This window comes from Tripterygium wilfordii, chromosome 12, assembly GCF_013401445.1.
Source record: "Tripterygium wilfordii isolate XIE 37 chromosome 12, ASM1340144v1, whole genome shotgun sequence".
Lineage (NCBI taxonomy): Eukaryota > Viridiplantae > Streptophyta > Magnoliopsida > Celastrales > Celastraceae > Tripterygium > Tripterygium wilfordii.
Genome location: NC_052243.1, coordinates 1,041,972 through 1,067,635, shown reverse-complemented (window position 1 = coordinate 1,067,635; position 25,664 = coordinate 1,041,972). Strand labels below are relative to the sequence as shown.

General features: G+C 38.7%; 5 protein-coding genes and 1 pseudogene across 5 annotated transcripts; 4 read left to right on the top strand and 2 right to left on the bottom strand.

The window, feature by feature from the left end:
- Positions 1 to 1,231: 1,231 nt before the first annotated feature.
- On the top strand, positions 1,232 to 3,480 carry LOC120010422 (eisosome protein SEG2-like). The gene is made up of 4 exons (XM_038861220.1): positions 1,232 to 1,506; positions 1,791 to 1,879; positions 2,071 to 3,115; positions 3,188 to 3,480. Exons 1-4 carry the CDS (start codon positions 1,423 to 1,425, stop codon positions 3,287 to 3,289), a joined length of 1,320 nt encoding a protein of 439 aa, XP_038717148.1. The 5' UTR covers positions 1,232 to 1,422; the 3' UTR covers positions 3,290 to 3,480.
- A 269-nt stretch (positions 3,481 to 3,749) lies between these two features.
- LOC120010308 lies at positions 3,750 to 8,243 on the bottom strand (annotated as a pseudogene).
- Positions 8,244 to 11,510: 3,267 nt separating this feature from the next.
- On the top strand, positions 11,511 to 15,587 carry LOC120010652 (MDIS1-interacting receptor like kinase 2-like). Its single transcript, XM_038861445.1, has 2 exons — positions 11,511 to 14,886; positions 14,977 to 15,587. Exons 1-2 carry the CDS (start codon positions 11,565 to 11,567, stop codon positions 15,345 to 15,347), a joined length of 3,693 nt encoding a protein of 1,230 aa, XP_038717373.1. The 5' UTR covers positions 11,511 to 11,564; the 3' UTR covers positions 15,348 to 15,587.
- Positions 15,588 to 16,013: 426 nt separating this feature from the next.
- LOC120011207 (mitogen-activated protein kinase kinase kinase 17-like) lies at positions 16,014 to 17,051 on the bottom strand. The gene has a single exon (XM_038862271.1). It carries the CDS (start codon positions 17,049 to 17,051, stop codon positions 16,014 to 16,016), a length of 1,038 nt encoding a protein of 345 aa, XP_038718199.1.
- A 1,096-nt stretch (positions 17,052 to 18,147) lies between these two features.
- Positions 18,148 to 20,818, top strand: LOC120010432 (60S ribosomal protein L14-1-like). Its single transcript, XM_038861231.1, has 5 exons — positions 18,148 to 18,289; positions 18,430 to 18,531; positions 19,636 to 19,765; positions 19,857 to 19,969; positions 20,540 to 20,818. Exons 1-5 carry the CDS (start codon positions 18,287 to 18,289, stop codon positions 20,591 to 20,593), a joined length of 402 nt encoding a protein of 133 aa, XP_038717159.1. The 5' UTR covers positions 18,148 to 18,286; the 3' UTR covers positions 20,594 to 20,818.
- Positions 20,819 to 21,777: 959 nt separating this feature from the next.
- On the top strand, positions 21,778 to 25,400 carry LOC120010322 (vacuolar protein sorting-associated protein 2 homolog 3-like). The gene is made up of 11 exons (XM_038861093.1): positions 21,778 to 21,987; positions 22,166 to 22,210; positions 23,306 to 23,340; positions 23,420 to 23,470; positions 23,588 to 23,692; positions 23,778 to 23,849; positions 24,025 to 24,096; positions 24,208 to 24,288; positions 24,563 to 24,598; positions 24,687 to 24,742; positions 25,028 to 25,400. The coding sequence occupies exons 1-11, from the start codon at positions 21,954 to 21,956 to the stop codon at positions 25,077 to 25,079; spliced, it is 639 nt and encodes a 212-aa protein (XP_038717021.1). The 5' UTR covers positions 21,778 to 21,953; the 3' UTR covers positions 25,080 to 25,400.
- Positions 25,401 to 25,664: the final 264 nt, after the last annotated feature.

The window sequence follows — 25,664 nt, the reverse complement described above, 5'->3', positions numbered from 1 at the left end:
GAGTGGATCAGAGTATCAGACCATTAGATCACGTCGTTAAGCCCATAATCTCCACCTTTACAATAACCCATGAATTTAGCAGCCATTTGAATGGGCTTTACTAGTTGCCGAGGTAGAAACTAGCGGAAGCCCATATCCACAACAAAATGGGCCTTCGTTTACTTTTTGAAGGTGGAAACTGAGGGAAAGTTTTTAATGAAAGAAGATCTCTGAGTTTAGTTATAACCTTCATTGAATTATTTTCCTTTTTATCAGCTCCGAAGCGACAAAAAATGGGTTTTGCTTATAAGCTCCAAAAAAACATATGCTTATTGAAATTGACGACTACTCCAAAACCCAATTCAGAAACAGCAAATGGTGCCCCTCCCGCTAGAAATTTCATCGGTTTTAGCGTTGGTGGTTTTTTTTTATTGTTATTAAAAGAAATTTACACCCTCTATTAATTTTTAAGTAGTCGAGGCTATCAACATGACATGATATTTTATAAATATGTTTTAGACTAATACTTTATTTCAACCATTCAATAATATGATTCGTTTCAAGTTAGTCATTAAAAATTATGATATTTCTCCAAAGATTTTTCATCACATATTTCAGAAATTCATTACCTGCATTTGTATGCATCCATTAAACTTTCACAATTTATGTCATGAAGTAATTATAAAAATCAAAGTCATCTTAAAACATAAATTGTAATTCCTCTAATTCATTTTCAGATCTCTAAATTAATTGAAAGAATTGCAAGATCGCATAGGAAGTGATTTGAAAAGATTTAGCTAAATGAGTTAACTGTGAGTAGTTTGGATCTTGGTAAAATGACACAAGATTCGTCCAATTTTACTCTCGTGTGGTTTAGAACTCCTTGATTGGTTGCTGAGAAAAGACAAGAAAAATGAATGGAAAAATAAGAGGGAAAAAGACAAAAATGAGAAAAAAAAGAAAGAAAGAGAGAGTAAAGTAATTTTTTGCCACTTTGGTATGAATCCTTTTGAATTCTCCATAATTTTGCGGAGTGATGATTTTGTCTTATTTTATATAACTTTAGGGACCCAATTGTAAGAAAAAAAATTTGAGTGGCTGAGTCGAAATAAGCTCTAGAAATATATAATTAAATTAACCCTTGAAAAATCCCGGATTTACAGGCTGGGCGTCTAACGGTCACTTCTCCTTTTCCCTCTTAGATTATGAATTAAAATAAATTGAAAAACCCAAGTCCTTGCGTCTCTATTCTCCAGACCGTTTGTCCCCACTGCCTTACCTTTTCAATCCAGCACCCAACGCTCCTCTCTCTGTCTCTATCTATTCTCTCAAACAATGAAGACCCGTTGAACCATCTCTCTCTCTCTCTCTCTCTCAATAAACGGAATTAAGAACTCACTGCTTGTTTCTGCGAGAGACAGAGGAAGAAAGAGGGGGTCTGCAATGGGTTGTTTTCTTGCGTGTTTTGGTTCCTCCAAAGATCGCAAACGCAGGAGGCAGAGGCACAAGGTTCAGCCTCGAGACCAAGTTAGTCTAATCTTAACCTTTTTTCCAGTCTTCTTCTCTGAATTTCTTTTTCTGTTAATTCTGTTTGGTTTCCGGGAAAACGAGCGAGCCAAGAGAACTGGGTAGAATGGGTTGGGGTTTAATTGGAATGGGATAAGTTATTGTAAGGGGAAACTTAAATGGGTTGTTTAAAAAATTCGACTTTTGTTTTGTTTTTCCCTAAGTTTCTTGGCGGCCAAACAGAACTTAGTGATGTTTGTTTATATCTTTCGTTAACTTAGTTTGAATCTTGAACGTTGTTGCAGAGGAATGCTAATTGTACTCCGCCGCAATCTGCAGCTTCTTTGGTACATGACCGTCTGGAGAACACTATCACTCCACTTTCGGAAGTCCCGTGAGTGATAAAAATTAGGGTTTTGTTTGCCCTTTTTAATATACATTAATTGTATGTTATTATATGTTCGTTTAAGCATATGTGTGTAAGTGTAAGTGTGTCTGTATGAATGAGTGTTTTGGAAGTATTTAAGAAGCACTTATTTGCCCTATATGTATGTTGATTTAACTTTTTTTCTTTTGGGATTTCAGGGTTAAGCCTGTGGAGCAATTGAGCTTGAGCACTGATAAAAGAGTGACTTTTGATTCAAACATCAGAACATACGAGCACGAGGAAGTCACTGATTTTTCGCTGAAAATTGAAGAAGGTGGCAAGAAAAAGGAAGAGAATTCAGAAAAGTCAAGTCAATCTCACTCCTCTGATGTTAGTTCAATCACATCGAGTGCTGGATCTTACCCTTCCAATCACCGGTACCAAAATTGTAGAGACAGCGAGGATGAACTAGATGATGACAGCGATGTCGATGATGATCATGATGATGATGTTGACGGGGTTCTAGAGGATTATGATGACATATACGAGGATGATTACGATGCTAGTATTTCAAGGGCAAGAACTCCAGTTACTAAAGTGGTAACAAATGAAATTGATAGCTCCACAGTTAGAGAAAATTTTGCGGACGGAGCTGTGAAACCAATTGGGTTGAATTGCAACACTAGAGATAGGAGTACTTATGTGCATTCAGTGCTGAATCCAGTTGAGAATTTAACTCAGTGGAAAGCTGTAAAAGCAAGAGGGACACCACCACTGGGGCAACAGAAAGAGAATTCCACGTTGGATCAGGAATCTCAGAAGTCATTTAGCTCAGAGCCTTGCTTTAAGGAAATGTCCTTTAGCTTCAAAGAAAAATCTGATCAGCCCAAGAAATCGAACCAAGAGATAGCAGTCGATGCTAGTCTCTCTACCTGGTTGGGTTCAGCAGAAAGTACACCCTCTACCAAGACTAGCACCAGAACAATTGCTTTGGATAGCATTACACCCAAGCAAAGTATGTTGCAAGGATCTAATTCACCGATCAGCTTTGAAGATAGGCCTATTTTAGGTGCACTAACTGTAGAAGAACTGAAGCAACTGTCAAATTCTTCTTCGCCAAGGAAGTCACCAAGTAAAAGTCCCGAGGAGATGCCTATCATAGGTACTGTTGGAACTTACTGGAACGACACTAACTTCGCTAAAGATTCAGGCTCAGCCACTTCTTATAAAGGAATACCAAACACAACCAGCAAGTATAGAGAGGTATACTCCAAGTAAGCTTTGTATGTGACAACTATTTGATGTGGTGGTGATTGAGTTTTTACATGTGTGCAGGATAAGAGAGTGAAATGGCACTCAACTCCATTCGAGACAAGATTGGAGAGAGCTTTGAATAGAGGTGTTCCCGCAGCCTACTCCTCGCAAAGCTTCGACTAGAGTCATTGCTGAAGTTTCTGAGATGGTTTCAGAGTTTTTATCTGCTGTGTGTCATTCCTCTAATTTATGAATCATTGTCAATTAAAATGAGTTTGTTTGTGACATTTCCTTTACTGTCTTGTCTTGTATTGAATTGTCTGTACAATGGAAGTTGTTTTTTTTTTTACTGTACTTATGCCTGTTCCTTTAAACGCTATATAAATCTTTGCTTCTCTCAATATGAGGCCAACCAAACAGACCCTTATAATTCACCAGAGAACTACATCCTACATCTTAACACAATAAATTTATGATACAACGCTAATCATGTATCATACGCATTTTAAGAATGTTGTTGAAGGATGATCCTGTGAAACTGAAAAATGAGTTATTTTACTGTATATTAGAGTATTTGTAAGAGGTGCTGTGGATGCTGGTGACATGTTACTTGAAATGCAGTTATTTTGGCCATCTTCTGTTCCATGAAAACGATTCGGAAAATTTAATTTTATTCCTTAATCTCATTAGAAAACTCAACCATACATGTTGTGTTGATAACTTGCTGCTCCTATCAATTATTTGGTGAAATGTGTCAACGACGTACAATGCAATGCTAGACAACCCCATTTGTTGTATAATGGGTAAGCAAGTTCTATCTTTAAATTCCCTCTTCAGGCAGAAGGATTCTTGCGTAGTCACAATGTTTTGAATGTGCTAATTTTTATATATCATATACAGTATATTAATATAACAGTATAATCTTCTAGTGTTCAGAATGAGCATTTCATGAATGGATCATATAGAAGGAGGTCATGTACCTTCACTGAGAATGTGATGCTTGGTTGGCTGTGACTTGAGAAAACGAATCCATCAAGTTCTGCAACTTTAGCTTCTGAGAAGGAGCATTGAAAGGAAGCACTGTGCCTGCTGACAGTTCACTGGATACACAGCGCATTGTGGGCCGTAATCTAGGATTTACGCATATGCACATCAGAGCAAGGGTCACTGCCAAAGCCTGAGCTTCCATAATGGAGCCTACTGCTGGTGGAAGCCTGTTATCTAAGATATCCTCCAGCTGCATGTCTGGCCCCTCCGGATTGTAGACATGACAAGAGTTCACTTGGGTGCTTCCCCATGATCAATTCCAATGCGACAACTCCGAAACTGTACACATCACATTTCTCTGTCACCTTCGTCGTAGAAGCCAGCTCTGCAAAAAAGTAAGTGAATAAGAGCAATAAGCTTAATTATTTTTGCATTGCTTCTGCTTATTAAAACCGTTTAAAAACTGTTTTAAGGTTTTGCATCTCTGCTTCTTAACATGATGGACAATTTTTAATTTTGTTGAACAAACTCTTATAAGATATCCTTTAAACCCGTTTTGGTAAGTGAGAACGATGCTAAACTAATCCTTAATATGCATACATTGTTCCCCAAGCCACTTAGAAAAAATTAATAAATAAAATTTCAGCTATGTTATTGCTTTAGGAAATACCTGGTGCGATATAACCATATGAGCCAACAGGAGCTGTCTGATTGGACTCTCCTTCCTTTAGCAACCTTGCTGTGCCAAAATCAGATAATTTAGGCTCAAATTCTGAGTCCAATAAGATGTTATTCCCAGATATGTCTCTGTGCACAATAGCAGGTGTGCAGTCATGGTGAAGATAAGACAGGGCCTGTGCTAGACCTTTAATAACATTCAGTCTTACTTCCCAATTCAACATCTTGGACTGCTTATCATCTTGCAATAATTTATTTAAACTGCCTCTCTCAACGAACTCATACACAAGAAACATGGACTCATTAAAACAGCTGAATCCATGCATTTTCACAATATTACGATGTCGAATATCGATCAGTGCATGCATTTCAGACTCAAAGTTCTTCCACTGCTGCACCTTACCGAACTCATTTTCTTCATAATTGTGCAGAAGCTTTACAGCAAAAGTGTCGCCACTTGGGAGCACTGCTTTATACACACTTCCTTGTCCACCCCATCCTATGCAATGCTTTCTGTCAAAATGTTCTGTTGCGGCAATTATATCTTCAAATTTTATTCGCTTATGGTAATTCCACATAGCCAGTGAACCTTTGCCGCCTTCACTATCGTTCTTTGCTTCTTGGTTGGCTTTGTGACGACGGTGGACAATCAAAATTCCACCCAGAATCAATATAATTGCTACAACTGATAGAGGAACAGTTATGGAAACTATTAGCTTCCACCTGCTGGTGTTCCCTTCATTTTCAGATGAATTTTCTTCACGGCAAGGGCTGAGACCTTGGGCTATTTCGCCACATAAACTAGGATTACCGGTCACTTGCTTAGGAAGTGCTTGGCGAAAGGCCTTATTTTCTGGTAAGGGACCTTCAAGGCTGTTATATGATACATCAACATATTGGAGGCTTACAAGGTCTTGGAGGGTGGAAGGTATGGGACCAGAAAGTTGATTGTGAGACAGATTCAGTAGTTCCAGCTTTATTAACTTTTCAAGTTGTGGAGGTATTGCGCCTGTGATTGAATTGCGACTGATGTCTAAGGCAGACTGCAAGGCCACCAGATTCCCCACCTCAGATGGAATTGTACCATTCAATTCATTCTTACTCAGATTTAAGAAAATAAGTTTTTGACAGTCCCCGAGTTCCTTTGGAATAGGCCCATATAGATTGTTTCCTGACAAATCCAAAGACTGCAAACTTGACAGCATGCCTACATCTGCTGGAATCTGGCCTGACAGTAGATTGTTGCTCAAATTTAGCCTGCCGAGAAATGAAGATTTGAAGAGCTGAACAGGAATTTTCCCAGTCAACTGGTTATCAGAGAGGTCTAGATTCTGCAGACCTGTCAAATTCCCAAGCTCTGGGGGGATATTACCTGAAATCATATTGGCAGGTATCTGGAAGTTGGAGAGGTTTTCGCATCGTCCCCAGTTTGGTGACAACACACCAGAAAGCCTGTTGTATCCCAAGCTAATGAAATTGAGATCAGGGTATATACCAAAAGCACTTGTGATGTCTCCATCCAGAAGATTTTGTTCCAACCGAACTCTGATCAGACCTGTGCAGTTTTTTAGACTCCGTGGGATTGGTCCTTCTAGTTTGTTCTCATTGGCTGCTAAATAGACGAGGTTCCCTCCCTTACAGACTCCTGGAGGAAGATTTCCGGAGAAATTGTTATAGGCAAAGCTTACATTTGTCAAGAAACTGGGGCTGAAATCTTTAGGAATGCTTCCTGAGAAGTTGTTGGATGTCACATAGAAGAGTCTTAGGTTCTTCAGGTTGTTTATTGATGAAGGCAAGGGTCCTTGCAGCTCATTTGTGCTGAGATCAATTTCTTCCAAGTTTTCCATGTTACCTATTTCAGGTGGAAGATTTCCACTGAGTTTGTTGATAAAAAGATTTAATATGATGAGATTTGACAAATTTCCAATGGTTGATGGGATGGAACCAGTGAAAAGGTTGTCTGCCAATTGAAGTTCTCTCAAAGTTGACAGATTTCCAATTTCTGGATGTATGGGACCTGAGAGTTGGTTTTGAGAAAGATAAAGTAAATTGAGCTTATGCAGTGATCCAATTTCAGGTGGAATTTCTCCAGATAAAGTATTCATATGGAGTTGCAAAGAAATGAGCTCAGACCAATTTGATAGGAGAGATGGATGGATTTCACCAGAGAGTTGATTATCTGCTATTCCCAATTCTCTGATTTGTGTCAATGAGGCCATGGAAAGAGGCAGAGCACCAGTAAGGCTGTTTGATGACAGTTCAAGATAGGTAAGGTTGGTGCAGAAGCCAAGTTCTTCTGGGATGCTGGAATTTAGGCCTGCTAATCTAAGATTCAAAACTTGAAGTGCCCTTAGTTGTCCTACTGAAGTAGGTATTGGCCCTTCCAACAGATTCTCATGCAATTCCAGCAATTCAAGGTTCGACAGGAGTCCAATTTCATCTGGTATGGTACCTTTCAGCTTGTTTATTCCAAGCCTCAGATGTCGAATTTTCGTGAAGTTCCTAATTTCTTGGAATGGAGTCCCTTCAAATGAATTCCTAGTCAGATTAAGGAATTCAAGGTTTTGCAGGTTCATCAGTAATTGCATTGGGATCAGACCAGGGATCAGATTATCAGAAAGATCAAGAAATATGAGCTTTGGACAGTCACTGATAAATAATGGAACCTTTGTCAAAAGGTTATAGTCAAGCCAAAGGTCTGTCAGAGAAGCCATACCCTTAAACTGAACTGGGTCTGGATCTTCTAGATAATTTGCTCCCATTCTGAGAAACCACAACTTCTGTAGTTTGCTAAGCTGATGTGGGATTTGACCAGTGAATGAATTGTTGTAGAGAACAAGAACTTGGAGTTCTAAGAGGTTTCCGATTTCTCGGGGGATTGGATTTGTGATATTGTTGCTTCCCAAATCAAGTGAAGCAAGTTTTGTTGCATTTCCAATCCCAACTGGGATTCCTCCAACAATATTATTTTGATTGAGATTGAGGGTCGTGAGATTAGGAAAGGCAGAGAAATTGAACCTGTTCAGTGTTCCATCCAGGCCTGCCATTTCCAAATTGATCTGAACAATCTTGCCAACATCATTGCACTGAATTCCTGTCCAATTACATGGGCTACCACTACCACCAATGCTGCTGTTGAGAGTCCAAGAAGGTAGAGGTGCTGAATTTAAACTGTTCTTCCAGGTTAGCAATGCTTCTGCTTCTTCTCTCTGTGCAGATATTCCTGCAAGAAAACAATAGAGAGAGAGTAATTGAATCACCCTCTGCAATGATTTCTTCATTTTTCCAACCTCTGCTGCTTGATCAGGAACCTCTATTTTTGCATTTCTTTTTGATGAAGGCTTGAAAGGATATTGTGAAGGGAAAATGTGCATGCAGGGTTGCATTTTTTATGGTGTCATTTCAGTAGTCCCCTTTTTCCATATTGTCTGCGTTTGAACTTTGAAAGTTCGTGGTTTGACTGGATATTAGTTTTCTGTGTGAAAGGAGGGAAGTTCTGGTTGTTTTTCCTGGATATAACTAACCAATTGACATTTTGCAAGATGCCAGGATATAACTTTTGAGGGTCTAAATCAGAGTCCTCAATGACAAAATCATAATATTACAATCAAAGGTAACTAAGTATGAATGGAGGGGGAACAAACTCCAACATGACTAAGACTGATACGGCCGAGCGTCTCAGAGAGGCCAGGACATCAGCCACTCTATTACACACCTGAGGACTACTATTGAGGCTCTTACTTTCCGTTTTGGGATTTAACTGGCCCTAAAGCTTAATTTCTCTCATATTTTGTTAGAATGTGATGCCTTTGAGAGATTTGTTACTGCTCTGTTCTGAATCATGTGAATTGCATACATCACCAACTACCCTAAAGTGTGAACCAAGCAAGCAAAAAGTCTTCAAGCTCCCTTGGAATACTCCTTATCTTATCCCTAACATGCTTTTGTTGATATCTGCAGTATATTCATGTATATGACTTGATCAAATGTCTCGTGCAGTTTTGATTGGAATATTAGGTGATTTTGTGCTTGCAGAGGGTTTCCATTTAGTGAATTCAAGATTCCAGCTACATAGGTAGAAGCACTAGCCATCTATCTATGCGTTTAGTGTTTAAATGGAGGACCACCTATCTAATCTATTGCAGGAGGAGGCTTTTGAAGCCAATTATTGTTGTTTAACAAATTCCTTCTGAGGCCATGTAAGTCGTAAATGAAGAGAGTTCCTCCTTCTGAATGTTCTCAAGTTGACTTTGACCATTTAGGTGGTGGTGGTTGGAGTTCGATGAAATACTTTTCGTATTTGGGGAAGTTGAGTTGGATTCTGGATATATTTGTAATGCCTACAAGCCTAAATACATTAAGATATTGTCCGCTCTGAATCAAGACACACATGGATTTGTTCTTCCAGGTTCACACCCGAGTTACTAATTGGAGTAGTAGAGATAGTGTGTATCATCTTGATGATCAGGGTTCGAATCTCCTTCTCCGTTTACAAATAATAATAAGATAAGTCTCTCCATACCATACAACTGATACAAGTGCAAGGTCAGGAATACAAATTCATATTTTTATTTTTCACTTAATTTACATAATAAAAGAATATGCAAAGCAGGGCCACGAGTTGGAATCTCCACGGGTTCAACAACTTCAGGTTATTGTACAACACAAAAAGTGCTCCACTTAGTGGGAACATGATGGGATTTCACTATCCATGCCTTTGGACTGCACTAAATGTACGAATCAATGTGAATCACATGTTAAAATATATTATGTGGAGCAACATAATATATATCTCAACCTGGACCAACCAAAATGAAGGTTTAGGTTAGGCCAGACAAGAATAATCTATTATTATTCCTATAGCTTCTAATTGGTCAATACACTTATCAATTGAGACCTATCTCCATATCTCATCTTAGTCACCATTTTACTCATATCTTCCTCCTCCCTGTCTCACTGAGGTTAAGCTAGGTTTTGTGCACCACTATCATTTTGTTTCAATCATTCATACTAAAATATACAACCACATAGTTTAGGACTTGTTGAACACATAATTAAGCTTACATAGTTTAAGACCTCTCCATAAGTTTGTACTGTACAACCTGGATCGAGTCAACGAGGCCATAAGCCTATTCAGTGTCAAGTTTGGTGGTGTTAAGCGAATTATCAAGTGGTGAAGGTGCTAAGTCTTTTTGTTCCACATCATCCAAGGGATGATGTGAAATACAGTATATAATAGGTCAACTTTCATAACTAGTAACAAATATTTTTCTTGACTCAAACTATATGGACTGGTGCTGAGCTTGGGAAGACAAAGTCATGCGGGCCAGTATGGGTTAGTATTAAGCGGACAAAGTGTTACTAGTGTGGATGAGTGGGTTGTTACAGATGGTATCAGAGCTGAGGCCCCAGGGACCAGGGTTCAAGGTGTGGGTCACATGAGGGACAAGGGTCCTTAAGGGGGAGTCTGTAGCACCCAGCTCAAGTGGGTGAGGCCACAAGCCTCTTCAGTGTCAAGCTTGTTGGTGTTGGATGAGCTACCGAATGACAAAGTGGCTATGTCTCTTGTCTCATATCGCCCAAGGGTTGATGTGGCGTACAACATATAATATATCAAACTTTCTATTTAGTAACAAGCGCTTTTCTTGGGCCGATCAAACTAGTATGAGTTGATGTTGGGCCTGGAAAGACAAAGTCGTGCGAGGAGACATGGGTTGGCCCCAAGGGGACAAGTGTTACTAGTTCGGAGGGGCGAGCTGTTACATGTACTATGTTAGGTATTAAATGATGTGAAATGTCCAAACCCAAAAGGTTAACTTATTGAGTTGAATGACAAAATAACTAATATTAACATAATATCAGAGCGGGAGGTATTGAGTTCAAACCTTAGTTGTTGTTGTCCCAAGTGTGGGCCTTGTGTTGCCCCAAATAAGGGTCATGTATAAGAATAGTTCCAGTGTTGGATCTTGTTTATTGTGTACGTATTGGGTCGTGGATTGCCCGACCTACCCATGAGTGTTGTTAAAATAACTAATGCTGATTTGTCTACATAAAGAGCGTCATAAAAATTAAAACATTCACATTTGGCAGGACATCAGAAGCTTAGAGAAAGAAAAATTAAGCTAGTGTGTAAAGGAGAATAAACATATATGTATCTGCACAAGTTCTCCTAAAAACATGGTTGTTAAAAGATGAAGCAAGTTTGTGGCCGTATGATGCAGATTTGGTAAACTTCAACCAAATCATAGCCGTTTAACATTTTATTAGTCAAAGTCAGCTTCATTGTTTAAGTTGGTGCTTTGAAGTAAAGTATCTCTGTATCTGTTAACTTCACTGCCATTACTATATTACTCTACTTAGTCAAAGATTCCACGTTCTTTTTCCAACCATAAAATGTGTACACTCTATATTATAAGACACTTCAATTTTAGAGTCCAATGCAAACCTAAGCGTTGGCTTTGGGTTTATAAGTTTTCGTAAATACATCGTATCTACAAGACTTGTTTTTCCCGGATCATCTTTATCAATTTTCGTAAATACATCATATCTGCAAGACTTTCTTTTTTCCATATATTCTTATTTAATGGTACTTAACTCCAAAGAAAGATCTTAATTAAGTGATAATGACATAGATTTTCTTATAAACGTACATCACTTGGGTTATCTGAACGATTTGGGATATTATAAGTCATAACAAGATTACTTCGATTGTCTATATAAAGGAGCATTATCAAAGACTTGTTTGATGTCAAATGAACAAACCTGAAAACAATTCCTTCTCTGCCATGGAAGAATGATACAGATCATATCAACCATGTTAGGGAATCAAAAGCCTGTTCTTTTTCTGTTTCAAATCCTCCTACTATCTCTACTTCCACTGAAGATCACATCCTCACAAAGAACTCAAGCTGAATCTCTCATTCAATGGAAGAACAGCTTATCTTATTCTCCTCCATCTCTGAATTCATGGTCACTCCGAAACCTCAATAATCTCTGCAACTGGACTGGAATTCTCTGCGACTCATCTGGATCTACTGTCACTAAAATCGACCTCTCTAGTTCAGACATCAATGGAACTCTCACCCAACTCAACTTCACTTCAGTATCAAACCTCACCAGCATTGAACTTGGCAATAACAGTATCAGTGGACTCATTCCATCAACCATTGGCACCCTCTCAAGACTCAGTTTCTTGAACTTGAGTTTCAATTATTTCGAAGGCGAGATTCCTCCAGAGATTGGCCAGTTATCGGAGCTTCAGTATCTTAATCTCTCAAGTAACAGTCTCAATGGTGCAATCCCATATCAGATAAGCAATCTTCAAAAGGTAACATACTTAGACCTTGGAGTGAACTTCTTAACAGATTCCCCTGACTGGTCCAAGTTTTCCGGTATGCCGATGTTGACATACCTTAATCTTTACCTTAATGAATTTGTCTTGGAGTTTCCAGGATTCATACCCCATTGTAAGAACCTGACTTTCCTGGACTTGTCACAGAATTCTTTCACTGGAAAAATACCAGAACTGGTTTTTACCAATCTGGGGAAGCTTGAATATCTCAACCTTACAAACAATCAGTTTGAAGGCCCATTGTCTTCTAACATTTCTAATCTTTCCAAGATAAAACATCTTCGAGTAGATCATAACAAGTTCAATGGTTCAATTCCTGAGAGCATAGGATTGATGTCTGATCTTGAGATTCTTGTGCTGTTTAACAATTCATTTGAAGGAAGCATTCCTTCTTCTCTAGGCCAGCTATGGAAGCTCAGAACGCTTGATCTCAGAATGAATTCCTTGAATTCTTCAATTCCTTCTGAGATTGGGTTCTGTGCTAATCTCACTTTTGTAGCTTTTGCTGTTAATCAGTTGAGTGGGGAATTGCCATTGTCATTGTCCAATCTGACCAAATTATCTGAGTTGGGTTTGTCTGATAATTCTCTTTCCGGCGAGATATCTCCATCTCTCATCTCCAATTGGACAGAAATGACTTCCTTGCAACTCCAGAACAATCTCTTCTCTGGGAAAATTCCATCAGAAATTGGACTACTCAGAAAGCTTAAACTTCTTTTTCTGTACAACAATACACTCTCCGGCTTCATTCCGTCGGAGATTGGTAATTTGAAAGATCTGGGGAAGTTAGACCTCTCGGTGAATCACCTTTGCGGTCCGATTCCGGCAACAGTCGGGAATCTCACAAATCTTTTAACCTTAAAACTCTTCTCTAACAGACTCAATGGCACACTTCCACCGACGATCGGAAATATGAGTTCACTGCAAGTCATTGACCTTAATATTAATCATCTCTACGGGGAGGTGCCAGAGGCCGTTTCATATCTCACTGAATTAGTGGTAATCAGTATGTTCACTAATAATCTCACAGGCAGCATTCCTAGTGATTTGGGGAAGAACAGTCCTTACCTAGAAATTGTTAGCTTCTCCAACAACAGCTTCTCTGGAGAATTGCCACCTGAGTTGTGCAGTGGTTTTGCTCTGAGAACTTTGACAGTCAATGGCAATAACTTCACTGGGTCGCTGCCAAATTGCTTGAAGAACTGCTCTAGACTAAGCAGAGTCCGGTTCGATGGGAATCGATTCACTGGTAACATCACCGATGCATTTGGAGTTCACCCATATCTCAATTTCATCACTTTCAGTGACAATCAGTTTACTGGTAAAATCTCGCCGCTGTGGGGAGAATGCGGAAATCTCACTAACTTGGAGATGGATAGAAACAGGATTTCAGGAGAAATTCCTGCTGAGCTTGGGAAACTGACCCAATTGTGTGTTCTAAGACTTGATTCGAATGAGTTGGCTGGGAAAGTTCCTTTGGAGCTTGGGAAGCTAAGCCAGTTGTTCAGGCTCAATTTGAGCAACAACCATCTGACCGGAGAGATCCCGGAGAGCTTAGGCAACTTATCCAGGCTCCAATATCTGCAACTATCAGACAACAATTTGTTTGGGAAAATTCCAAAAGAGATTGGCAGTTGTGAGAATTTGTTGAGCTTGGATTTGAGCCACAATAATCTATCAGGTGAGATACCATTGGAGCTTGGGGAGTTGACAGCATTGCAGTACTCGTTCGATTTCAGCAGCAACTCACTTTCAGGATCAATCCCTCAGGGACTAGGTAAGCTGACCTCATTGGAGAACTTTAATGTCTCAAATAATGATCTCTCAGGGAGAATCCCATCTGCATTTTCTGGAATGATTAGTCTGCATTCGATCGATTTTTCGAACAATAAGTTGACGGGTCCAATCCCAACTGGCAGTGTTTTTCAGAACTCGCCTGCAGCCTTTGTTGGAAACTTGGGTTTGTGTGGAGATGCAGAAGGATTAGCTCCTTGTAATCCAATCCATGGCAGTGGAAAATCCTCAGAAGTTAACAGAAAGGTTCTCATTGGTGTCATTGTTCCAGTTTGTGGACTATTTATGCTTGCAACAATTGTGGCATTTTTGATATTCCGTCGAACGGCCAATCTCCAGGATGAAGAGACCAAAAGCACGAAAAAGCACGAGGAATCCGAGGCCATGATATGGGAAAGAGAAGGAAAGTTCACATTTGGGGATATTGTTAAGGCCACTGATGACTTCAATAACAATTACTGCATTGGTAAGGGAGGATTTGGAGTGGTTTACAAGGCTGTATTGCCAACAGGTCAAGTTGTTGCAGTAAAAAAACTCAATATATCAGATTCCAATGACATATTGGCAGTGCATCGACAAAGTTTCGAGAACGAGATCAGAATGTTGACAGAGGTTAGGCACCGGAACATTATCAGGCTCTATGGATATTGTTCTTGCAGGGGTAGCATGTTCTTGGTTTGTGAATATGTAGAAAGAGGTAGTTTAGGTAAGGTTCTTTATGGAGTGGATGGACATGTGAAGCTAGATTGGTCTACAAGGGTGAAAATTGTGCAAGGAGTGGCTCATGCCATATCCTACTTGCACCATGATTGCAGTCCACCAATTGTTCACAGAGACATATCCTTGAATAACATTCTGCTTGAGTCAGAATACGAGCCACGTCTCGCAGATTTTGGCACTGCAAGATTGTTAAGCCCGGATTCATCAAACTGGACAGGAGCTGTTGGGTCTTATGGCTACATGGCTCCAGGTAAAAAATTAGTTCATTTTGACTTTCTGATAAACAAAAGCTTATGACATTGAATATGCTCAAATGGTAGAATGTTTTCATGATATGCAGAGCTTGCACTTACAATGCGAGTAACAGATAAATGTGATGTCTATAGCTTTGGAGTGGTGGCACTGGAAGTTATGATGGGAAAGCATCCTGGAGAGTTCCTAAGCTCGCTATCGACGACAGCATCATTGACAAATGATCCAGAGATATTGCTTAAGGACGAGCTAGACCAACGCCTCCCACCACCCACAGGCCCATTGGCTGAAGTAGTAGCGTTTGTGGTTAGTTTAGCCTTGGCGTGCACGCGAACCATTCCAGAGTCGAGACCTACAATGCGGTTTGTTTCACAAGAATTATCAGCAAAAACACAGGCATGCCTATCTGAGCCATTCTCCACAATTACAAATAAAAAGCCGACAGAACTTCAAAAATAGTACACATTGATTGGGAAGTTTGGCCAAAGATGGTGCTTACACATGATACATCAGAGGATGTCAGATTATAAGTCTTCAAATGTAAAATGGTTGCAGAATAATCCCAGTTCTCATATTTGGCACCTGTGAGGGACTTGTGATGCTTAGCTTTCGTAACAGATTAGGGTAAATCACTGCCAAAGCATATATGAGATTGATATCATTAATTCACGAATTGATAAAGATATAAAAGCCACAATGTAGAAGCAAACCAGTGTCAACTACATTTTCATTTATAAAGTGATTAATTTACACTTGGAAGCCATATGAGGCAAAGAATTTAACATTCTTCAGTCAATAAAGAATCTATGTATCAATGACTCTACTTATCAGTCAAATTTCAAGAGATATTCACACGAATATACGCTAATCTTTGCTGCAGATCACCTACAATTTATGTATCAGGAACAGACAAGTGACATAGATATGTGCATATATCATCTCATCTGTGTTACATTCCAGCTGGGATGGAGAGAGATAATCTCAATGTAAGGTCACTACTAGTAAGAGGATTCAAGTGAGAAATCCTTCTTCTCTTGCAGGCAGGAAGAGCTAATGCCAATGTAAGGTCACTAGCAGTAACAGGATTCAAGTGAGAAGTCCTTCTGCTCTTGCAGGCAGGAAGTGTCATGTCATCCTTGGACAATGAACATGGAACGGAACCAACATAAATCCCTTCTGAGGAACAAAAATCCAATCATCCTTGAACATACAGCCAGTCTCAATCACCTTAACTTCTTTTACACAACAATTCTCAGCCTCTACTTGCTGACATCCATTTTCATCAACTTTTTCCCAAAATTCTTCTTTCTGTTCTTCTTCAATCAAGCCAGTCAAAAAAGGGTGTTCCATCAGCATCTTGGCCGTGGGTCTCTCCGCAGGTGTCCTCACAAGATATGTTCTCAAGAAAGCTTCAGTCTCAACCGGAAACCTAAAAGTGAGATGAGGCTCTTCACTAGCAATCTTGTGGTAGAGATCATCAGTTGTCGCATTGAAATCAAGTGGCCACACAGAGTACCCTGTTAGCATCTCATACACGGTACACCCTAACGCCCAAATATCCGAGGCACAATCCAGTACACCATGAACAACAGGTGCTGGTGCCAAGTAACGAGGAGTTCCTTTCACGTGATCAAATTCCCTTCTCCTTCTCTTCGCTAACCCAAAATCGGCAATCTTTGCCACAAAATCACCATCTTCAGATGGAACTAAGAGTACGTTATCAGGCTTAATGTCGCAGTGAACATACCCGGAATCGTGTATATGAGAAAGCCCTAGAAGCAATTGCCTTGTGTAACGCTTCACTTGTTCAACAGGCATCCAACGCCAAAGCAATTTCTTGATAACATGAGCGAGGGAACCACCGGAGGCGTACTCAAGTAACAAGTTGTAAACGGTGTTCCCGTTGTCTTTGACAGTGAATTCCTCGCCGAAACAGGTGATGATGTACGGTGAGCACCCTGAACTCTGAAGATCGTTGAAAACTTCAATCTCGTTCTCTATCGTTTCCGAAAACAAAATCTCAGCAGATTTAACGGCAAACACAGGAGGTAGGAGAAGACCAGAGTCACGAGACAAAGAAGACGGAGACTTGGGATGAGCCAAGAAAGCAGAGCCGAAAGCACCTCTCTCCCACTCACAGTGAAATCGATCGTCAGCCGCCATTGCCAGAAATCTTTGTGTGGAAAATCTTTGACAAAATAAGGGAAAGTATGAAGTAGGGAAATATATACTACAACTGAGTTTCCCTTGTGGATCACGCCAACCGAGAGTTTGAAACCCATGAACTTTTCCGGCGCGGGGGCGAGCCGCGGAATTCCGAAGGGGTTCCGGAATTCTAATTCCTTCTTCTATCAAATTCTCACCAGGATTCTGCCATCCTGGCTAACGGTCTTTTTTTTTCCCGGGCTTATTCATCAAATTTTTGCCCAAAATCAATCTGCTTTCGTCCCGGCCCATGAGGCTTTGCTTCTATGGGCTTGCTCCCATCATGACCAGTCAGAGTCAGTTTAACATGGGACTCTCAAGTCTCAAGTCTCGACCAGTGAGCTACTAAGGAATCAGTTAACAGCAGACCGTTCTACGATCAAACCATTGAGAAAGAGATTAAATCACATAGAGTTCAATTCTCTTATAAAGGCCTATTAAGAGGGATAAGGGCTTGCCTCTATAAGGCAGCCATCCTCACAAGGATCCACCGATGTGGGATCTTTTTATCCAACACAACCCACAATCGATATGAGCTTCGAGGTTTCGTTCATAACTCTGATAATATATTCAAATGGCTCAGTTCTCTCATTGAATAACTAAAATATTTTTTAAAAATTACAAAAAACACAGAAAATAAAAAGTATATGAGATTTTAAATCTAATGGTCTTTTTTATTTGAGAAACATGCAAAACATTAATTTGACACCTTCGTATTTAAATTAGATTAGGAAAATCTCCCTTAGAGACTTAAATCTATGAAAATTGTGAGTTAGATTCTTATCGAGCTTGTACAAAAAAAAATTCATGTGTTTTTTTGACATGCTATTACATGAGTTCATGAATACACAACTCATACACACTCGAAAAATAGTAACTATAATTTTTATGTATAATAAAAAATCTATGCATTGCACTATTTCCAAATACCAAATAACCCAATTCAAAAACCATATTCTAATTTATTTTTTTCTTAAAAGGATTTTTTTTTCATTAATACCAAATAAATAAATGAATAAACAAACACCTCCACAAAAAATATGCCACGACGTCAGATCCATATAGACTTGCGATCACCGGATGATAGCTCGAAGCCCAAGTAGTATTTTTTTTACAGTAGAAACCCTAATTTGCTCTCGTGCCTCACTCAAGTCCCCGCCATCCACCAACAAGCCGGTCGCAGATCTTCGAAGATGGTGAGAGCATTCCCTACCCCTTGTTACTTGCGTGCACTTTGCCTGCGAAACAAACAGAGCACGAATCTTCTTCTTGCTTTTATTTGAAATTCTTCAATTGTGTATTTCGAGTACGGTAATTTATATGTTTGAATTTGCAGCCGTTCAAGAGGTACGTGGAGATTGGCAGGGTGGCTCTTGTCAACTACGGGAAAGACTACTGGAAGCTGGTCGTGATCGTCGATGTTCTCGATCAAAACAGGGTATATCGACAAATTTGTGTTTGAATATCTTACTTTCATATGAATATCCATTAGTTATATGCTTTGCTATTTGTGATGGAAGCTCTGAATAGCTTTAGGTCTTCTTCGATTGTAATATGAGTTCATATTCGTTGATTGACATTCTTCCAAATTGGTGGAAGAACTCTTGGACTACCTTAAAATGGCCTTCATTGTTTATTTTATGGTTGTAAAATATTGAGTGATGGTGTATGGATGCAATTCAAGGGAACAAGGAAGTCATGCTTGCACTCATTATGTTGCTTGATATCTATCTTAGAGTCCTCTGGCCCAAGTGAAGAATGTATTGTTCTATCTAATTCGTGCTTCCATTAAATATAAAATTTGAATACTTCTTTAAATGTTTGTATTTCTCCTATTTTTTGAAGATGTTGGAGATGACCCTGAAGCATATTTATTTATATCTTCTTGCTTCTTTATCTCAAGACGGGTGGGAGGGATAACTAATATTTAGAACACACTGTTTTGCAGTATGTATGCTTTCTGTTTTGCTGTTTCCTTATGCATCCTGCCTCTTCTACATTTTAGAACTTTCATTTATTTGCCAAAGCAAAATGCAGTGTCTATTCAATGCTATGATGAAATTGTATGTTGCTTGGAGAAACCTTATCAGGCTAATGTTTTGGGTAGAATAATGTGTAGCTAGATTCTCCATGTCTATCTTGTTTACGTGAGGCATGTTTTCTTGTTTAATGCAATTAGGTGCACAGTATCATCCCTTTTTTTTTTTTTACTGTTTTGGTGATTTAAAAGTGGGAAATATCTGTTGGAAACAGTTCTTTCATGATTATAAGGGAAATATATGTCTCGGACTCTCGGGTCTCCTTGTTTCTTACTATTTTTCTATATGCAATAAGCTGGTATGTAGGATATGAAAGAGGGTTATAGGGGTTAGTACTTGTTGTTTGGCATTAATGCCTCTCTCATTGAGGAATTCTAACTTACACATCTAGTGCTTTTGCATTATTTTTCATTCAGTAATGTGATAGACATTGGACTGTAAGAGTGGCATTGACTACCTCATGCTAACAAGTCATCATTGTATCTTTGCTTTATGTGGTATAGGCTCTTGTTGATGCCCCTGACATGGTGAGGAGTCAGTTGAACTTCAAGAGACTATCACTGACTGATATCACGATTGACATCAAAAGGGTTCCTAAAAAGAAGACCCTGATTGAAGCCATGGAAAAAGCTGGTAGGTTTCTATTAGTAGAATGTTTGGAGAACAACTTTTCTCCCATTCTTTCTTGTTCCTTAAATGCTTTTATTTACCTCCACGATGGCAGATGTGAAGAACAAATGGGAAAACAGTTCCTGGGGCAGGAAGCTGATTGTGCAGAAGAGAAGGGCCTCGCTCAATGATTTTGATAGGTTCAAGATTATGTTGGCAAAGATCAAGGTAAGCAATTCTTAATCTTTTCAATTATTTCCCGTTCTTCAGTTATGTGCTAGCTCTTATTTTTGGGGAACTGAGCTTTTTAACTGTGTCCTATAAGAAATTCACAAGTTCCCTTCAGGATTTAGAAATCAGTCATTCATGGTTGTGCATTGCTGCCCAATCTTTTGTCGCGTCCATATCTCTCTCTCTCTCTCTCTCTCTCTCTCTCTCTCTTTGACGGTGCATGATGCATATCCTAATTTAAACTGCCTTTCAGGTATCATTTGGTAATCTTGAATTTGGAGGTCTTGTTAGGACTTAGATCACAAAGACCTTTAGAATGCGTTAAAGCTACAACTGAATCCCCCGGACAAGAGAGTTTTATGTGGTCCAAAGTCTGACTTGACTTTGTACATAAGTCATAGTATGCCTATATTATATTCAAACGGAATTAATGCATGTTTTTCTGTAGAAAAATATGAAAATTGGGAAGTTTCAGTTTTTGCAATTTCTTCCTTGCAGTATTTATGTTTCTCTGAACATTAAAGGTTCTGTTACAAGCTTGATGTCTTAAAAATTTTGATTTTGCAGAGAGGTGGAATTATCAGGCAGGAGCTTGCCAAGCTCAAAAAGGAGGCAGCCTAAAGTTGGTTTTCTTTTGATTAATCAATCCCCATCTCAAGTTTTAGCTTTTATTTTTTTTTGCTCTAGTATTTGGCTTGTGGGTTATTTGTCGTTTGCTGGTTGCTCCTGAAACAAATATTTCTATTGTTTGGTTTTTTCCCATTACTGTAACAAGACTTCTCAAGTGGTTGTGCATCAAATTATTGTTATTAGTATTATTTTTCCCAGCTAAAATGTGATGGAGAATCATGAGTTTGAGTTGACCATTGCTATTAAAAATTGAACAATGTTAGAGACCCTCAAAATTTGATCCACAAAAGTCTTCCAAATCTATGTGGTTTTAAAATAATCTTTGATTAAAAACACACATGTGGGATCAACTTCACATCCAATACTCCTCATTAAATGGGGTTATTTTGGGATTATTTTTTGAGAGTCTCAAGCATTATCCCAGTTGTACAGTTGTGGATAACCAGTTTTATATGCGTGCAAACTGGAGGGAAATTATGGGGAAGATGCATTTGATTTTGATCCATGGCATTAAATTTAGAAATTGACTCCTATTCAAGTCTAAATGATTGGACCATAGAAACGTTGAATTCTGATACTCAATAAATAAACAATGGTGGGAAAAATTTTCTTCTATGGAATTTGAGTGAAAGATGCATATTTAATAAAAGAAGTTTGTGGCCTAAATGTAATTTTTTTAATCGATGAATACACCATGTAAGTTTATCTTTTGGACATTTGATATGGCTTGACATGATAAGTTGGATCAAAACTCAATGCATGATCACTAGAAGTTACTCCCAATGAACTCAGGATCTTATAAGTTCATATCGATATGGGTAGACATAATAAGTTGGATCAAAACTCAACGCATGATCACTAAAAGCTACTCCCAATGAACTTAGGATCTTACAAGTTCATATGGTTTGGTCCTTGAGGAATTCATTACTAGGCTATTGGCTATTACTCAAGTGGTTGACCTAATTGTAATACACTCTTTACAATCCATCAAAAATTGAGGATATGATAACAATACACCTATCTATATCTATTTCTTATTCCGGTAAACATATTTATTTATTTTTTCTTTTTAATATATGGGCCTATGGGGCCAGATAAGTATTTTTGATGATCGAGTTAGGTTCCACATATTTACGAGAGCCCCCGTGTCGGTAATAATTAGTACAAAGGCCACAGAGTGGTCGGGTCACGGGTGTTTTGGGGCTTCCCCAGTTCCCCCTCACACGTTCGAGGCGAGGTTTAAGAAATCTCCGTCTCTCTTCGTTAAGAATACCAAGCCTCGCTGTCTCTCAGGCATCAGCAGGTACTGTGCACAACGCGGGAACGAATTCCTTCTTCCGAGCGAGAAACAATGAACATCTTCTCCAGGAAACCCAACCCTAAAGGTTAGTTATCTTATCGGCTTGTTCAGATTTGTGTTTTGTGATCAAATTTTGATTCCTATTGTGTGATCGTGTTTTGTACTTCGAGTTTTGTGTTTGCATTGGCTGCTTGAGTGCTGGAATTGTGGGTATTAGATAATTGTGGGTTTTCTGATTCAAGTCTTCTAACTTGGAATTGCAGAGGCTCTTCGGGAGAGCAAGAGAGAAATGGCACACGCTACCAGAGGTGGGTAGGATGTATTTCTGTTTAATTTATTGTTAAGAAACTAAATTGAAGGAAAGAAAACTGAGATGTAGTCAAGATCATCAATTCATCATTGTTGTTGATGATCCAACGTTTTAATTCCAGAGCACTAATCGGGTTTAATTTTGTTTGTGAATAAATTAATTTTCTCTAATTTTTTTTCCTCTTGTGAACCGCCAATTTGGTTTTAGTTTCCATTCCTAGGGTGCTATGATCGGAGATTTAATATAGAAGAGGCTGGTTGTTTGACAAAATTAATTTTCCTTTTCCTTCAATAAAACTGTTAGCTGGATAAGATAGGTTTATTTGTAATAAACCAATTTAATGAAAGGATACATTTATATTAGACCATATAATATCGAGATATCCACTCAGGTGAGTGGTGTTTGAAAGATGAATGTCAAAGGAGGAGATAATTGAGGAAACGATGCAGAATCTAGCTGTTAGAAACAGTCAGCTGGACTCAGATAACAAATCATAATGCTTGCTCTATATAATCCATCTTCCGGTGTATATAGTTGGTGGACTAATCTTTGAGAAATATAGGCCACAACCAGATTCTCAATGTGTTGAAGAAACTGAGTAATTGAGGCAAACTGCAACTTAACCGTCTGTTGCTTCTGTCATCATTGATTATATGTATGATATTGGGCCTGCCTACTATATTACAGCCTTAGAGGCCAGCACCTTCTTTGTGTAACTTAGACACTTAGTCTTTGATGTATCATCAATCGAATAGGTCTACTTCACAACTAGGGATGGGAAAGATTGAAAATTTATGATGCTTGATATACTGGTAGTCAATGATATTGAGTCACCTAAATACGTGTAATTTCTGGTATCTTTAAAGATACATGGAGCTAGGTTAAATGTAAAAAGAGAAAAATAAAAAGAAGGTAAATCCCTTCGACATGTCTGGAGTGCATGGAGGGCTAGAGGGCATTTGTGCTGGCATTATCTTCATGTCATTCTTTCTTGAGTTTTTAGACTTTGAAGTGGAATGAAGTATGCATATACATGTACATATGCGTATGCATATCTTGTATTTAACGTTGACTGGATTTTCATATAATTCAGGTATAGAGAAGGAAATTGGGGCACTGCAATTGGAGGTATTTGATGGGTTTTCTTCATGCTGTTTTATTTATTATTTGTTGGGGGTCATATCTAACACAATTTCTGGTATCTCAGGAAAAGAAACTTGTTGCAGAGATAAAGAAAACTGCTAAGACAGGAAATGAGGTTTGTTCATTTGACCAGATGAGTTACTGTATCGTGCAAGTGTCTTTAGAAATTTTGATTTTTGTTTTCATTGAACTTCTTCAATGAATCACTTTCTTATTTGTGCACCTATTGCAGGCAGCAACTAAAATTTTAGCCCGGCAACTAATCAGGCTTAGGCAGCAGATTGCTAACTTACAAGGTAGTCGGGCTCAAATGAGAGGCATAGCCACTCATACACAGGTGATTTCTGCATGACATTCTTTCTGAGTGCCTTTTCTTTCTCCAGTAGTGATGTCCCATTGACAATGGTTCCTCTCTTCTGCAGGCAATGCATGCTCAGTCTTCAATTGCTGTTGGTATGAAAGGTGCTAGTAAAGCAATGTCAGCTATGAATAAGGTAATCTATGACTAAAAATCTAAGTTGCAGCACCTCTGTCTTGACGTGGCGTGATTAGGAACAGTCTAAAGTCTTTTGACTATATATTTGAATGATGGTATATGTAAAGTATGAGAATGAACATGATTAGCACCTTTATCTAAAGTGATCATCCTCTCTCTTTTGATGTCTGCAGCAAATGGCCCCTGCAAAGCAAGCTAAGGTTATCAGGGAATTCCAGAAACAGTCTGCACAGATGGATATGACTGTAAGATGATGCTTATGTTTGAAATAATTTATTTTGAATTGAATTCATGTAGCTTCTTGATTGCTTGTTTGAGCCTTTGAGGAGCTTATTAGTCTAAATTCATTCCTGCAGACTGAGATGATGTCAGATGCCATAGATGATGCCTTGGATAATGATGAGGCTGAAGATGAGACTGAAGAGCTGACAAATCAAGTAGACACCTTTACTTAGTTCTCTTTTTTTTTTTTTTTTAATCCGTATGCATGAAAACTTCAATTCAGCGACTTGTGTACTTTAGGTCAAACATATTAAGCTCAAAACATTATCATAAGCAACCATATGATTTCGAGGTGATAGAACTGGAAGGCTTAAAAGGGATAAAATAGTTAGATGATCTCAAGAGTCAAGCTAGACTAGATGGCTAACCAAGCAGTAAACTTCATAATAAGAACTGATGGCAAATTCTCCATTGTGATTCTCTTGGCAGGTTCTGGATGAAATTGGGGTCGATGTGGCTTCACAGGTTGGTATTGTGGGAGTGCATTCTCAAACTTTGCGTTACTGCCTTTATGCTTATGCTAACTTTCTTAACTTGATTTTTATTTTCACAGTTGTCTTCAGCTCCAAAAGGTAGAGTTCCAGGAAAGACTACAGAGGATGTTAGCAGGTACTTTTCTAGGCGTTCTACCTTCTCCTTTGAGGTAATATACCTCTGGTATATTGTGTATGTGTGTCAGCGCTCCACATGTTTTCTACCAGTCTATTTCGTAAAAAATGGAAAAAAAAAAAAAATTTGCTAACATTTTTCTATGGTTCTCTTTCTTGAACTTTTGGAATGTGTACAGTACAGGAAATGTGCTTTCTGGGGTTTTACTCATCAATAGTTACAAATGTAAAATCAAAAAGTTCTATTCGTATATATGCTGTTTACTTTCGTATTATTCCCTTGCAGCTCGAGCATGAATGATCTCGAGAATAGATTGGCAGCTCTGAGAAATCCATGAGGCAGGAGCTTTCAAGTTCTTTTTGGGTGTAGACATTTGAAGCCCCTCCATATAGTCTAATTGTTTGCGAATGTTGTAGATATTACATATTTCCTTTATTGTCAACAACGTATTCACACTTATTTTAGCATGTAACTCTTGATTCATTTTGTTAGAATATTTTGTTGTCTGCTGTTTGTGCATAATGCTACTCCAGTACAAGAATGAAGTGTAAGATGATTCATATGACCCTCATTTCTGGAAACCCATGAGTATGCAGAAATGAACGGATTGATCCGTGAGTTGAAATTTTACGCTAGGGTAAGGATGGTTGTTACTTTATATCAGTTCTACAGAATATTTTGATGATGTTTATATAACTGTTTCATTCCTACTCTAGATATGAATGGAGTATGTGCACACTAGCCTCCATTGATTTCTCTTACAGGATTCATATATGCAACTGGCCAAAGACACTGTGACGGGCTTTGATATCAGGGCACAATTCAGTCCCACAGTAGGGAATTGAATCAGATTAAAAGCCATTCTACAACAGTTGCTGCAGCACTCTAGTGAGTCACTTGAAGTGATAAAATGTGTGTACCT

Bases quoted from the DNA above. Each gene is read 5' to 3' on its own strand.
- LOC120010422 (XM_038861220.1), top strand. From the start codon at position 1,423: ATGGGTTGTTTTCTTGCGTGTTTTGGTTCCTCCAAAGATCGCAAACGC. The intron at 1,507-1,790 runs GTTAGTCTAATC...ACGTTGTTGCAG, and splicing joins AGGTTCAGCCTCGAGACCAA to AGGAATGCTAATTGTACTCC. The intron at 3,116-3,187 runs GTATACTCCAAG...ACATGTGTGCAG, and splicing joins CAACCAGCAAGTATAGAGAG to GATAAGAGAGTGAAATGGCA.
- LOC120010652 (XM_038861445.1), top strand. From the start codon at position 11,565: ATGATACAGATCATATCAACCATGTTAGGGAATCAAAAGCCTGTTCTT. The intron at 14,887-14,976 runs GTAAAAAATTAG...CATGATATGCAG, and splicing joins TTATGGCTACATGGCTCCAG to AGCTTGCACTTACAATGCGA.
- LOC120011207 (XM_038862271.1), bottom strand. From the start codon at position 17,051: ATGGCGGCTGACGATCGATTTCACTGTGAGTGGGAGAGAGGTGCTTTC.
- LOC120010432 (XM_038861231.1), top strand. The intron at 18,532-19,635 runs GTATATCGACAA...TATGTGGTATAG, and splicing joins ATGTTCTCGATCAAAACAGG to GCTCTTGTTGATGCCCCTGA. The intron at 19,970-20,539 runs GTAAGCAATTCT...TTGATTTTGCAG, and splicing joins TTATGTTGGCAAAGATCAAG to AGAGGTGGAATTATCAGGCA.
- LOC120010322 (XM_038861093.1), top strand. From the start codon at position 21,954: ATGAACATCTTCTCCAGGAAACCCAACCCTAAAG. The intron at 21,988-22,165 runs GTTAGTTATCTT...TTGGAATTGCAG, and splicing joins CAGGAAACCCAACCCTAAAG to AGGCTCTTCGGGAGAGCAAG. The intron at 24,097-24,207 runs GTAAGATGATGC...TCATTCCTGCAG, and splicing joins CTGCACAGATGGATATGACT to ACTGAGATGATGTCAGATGC.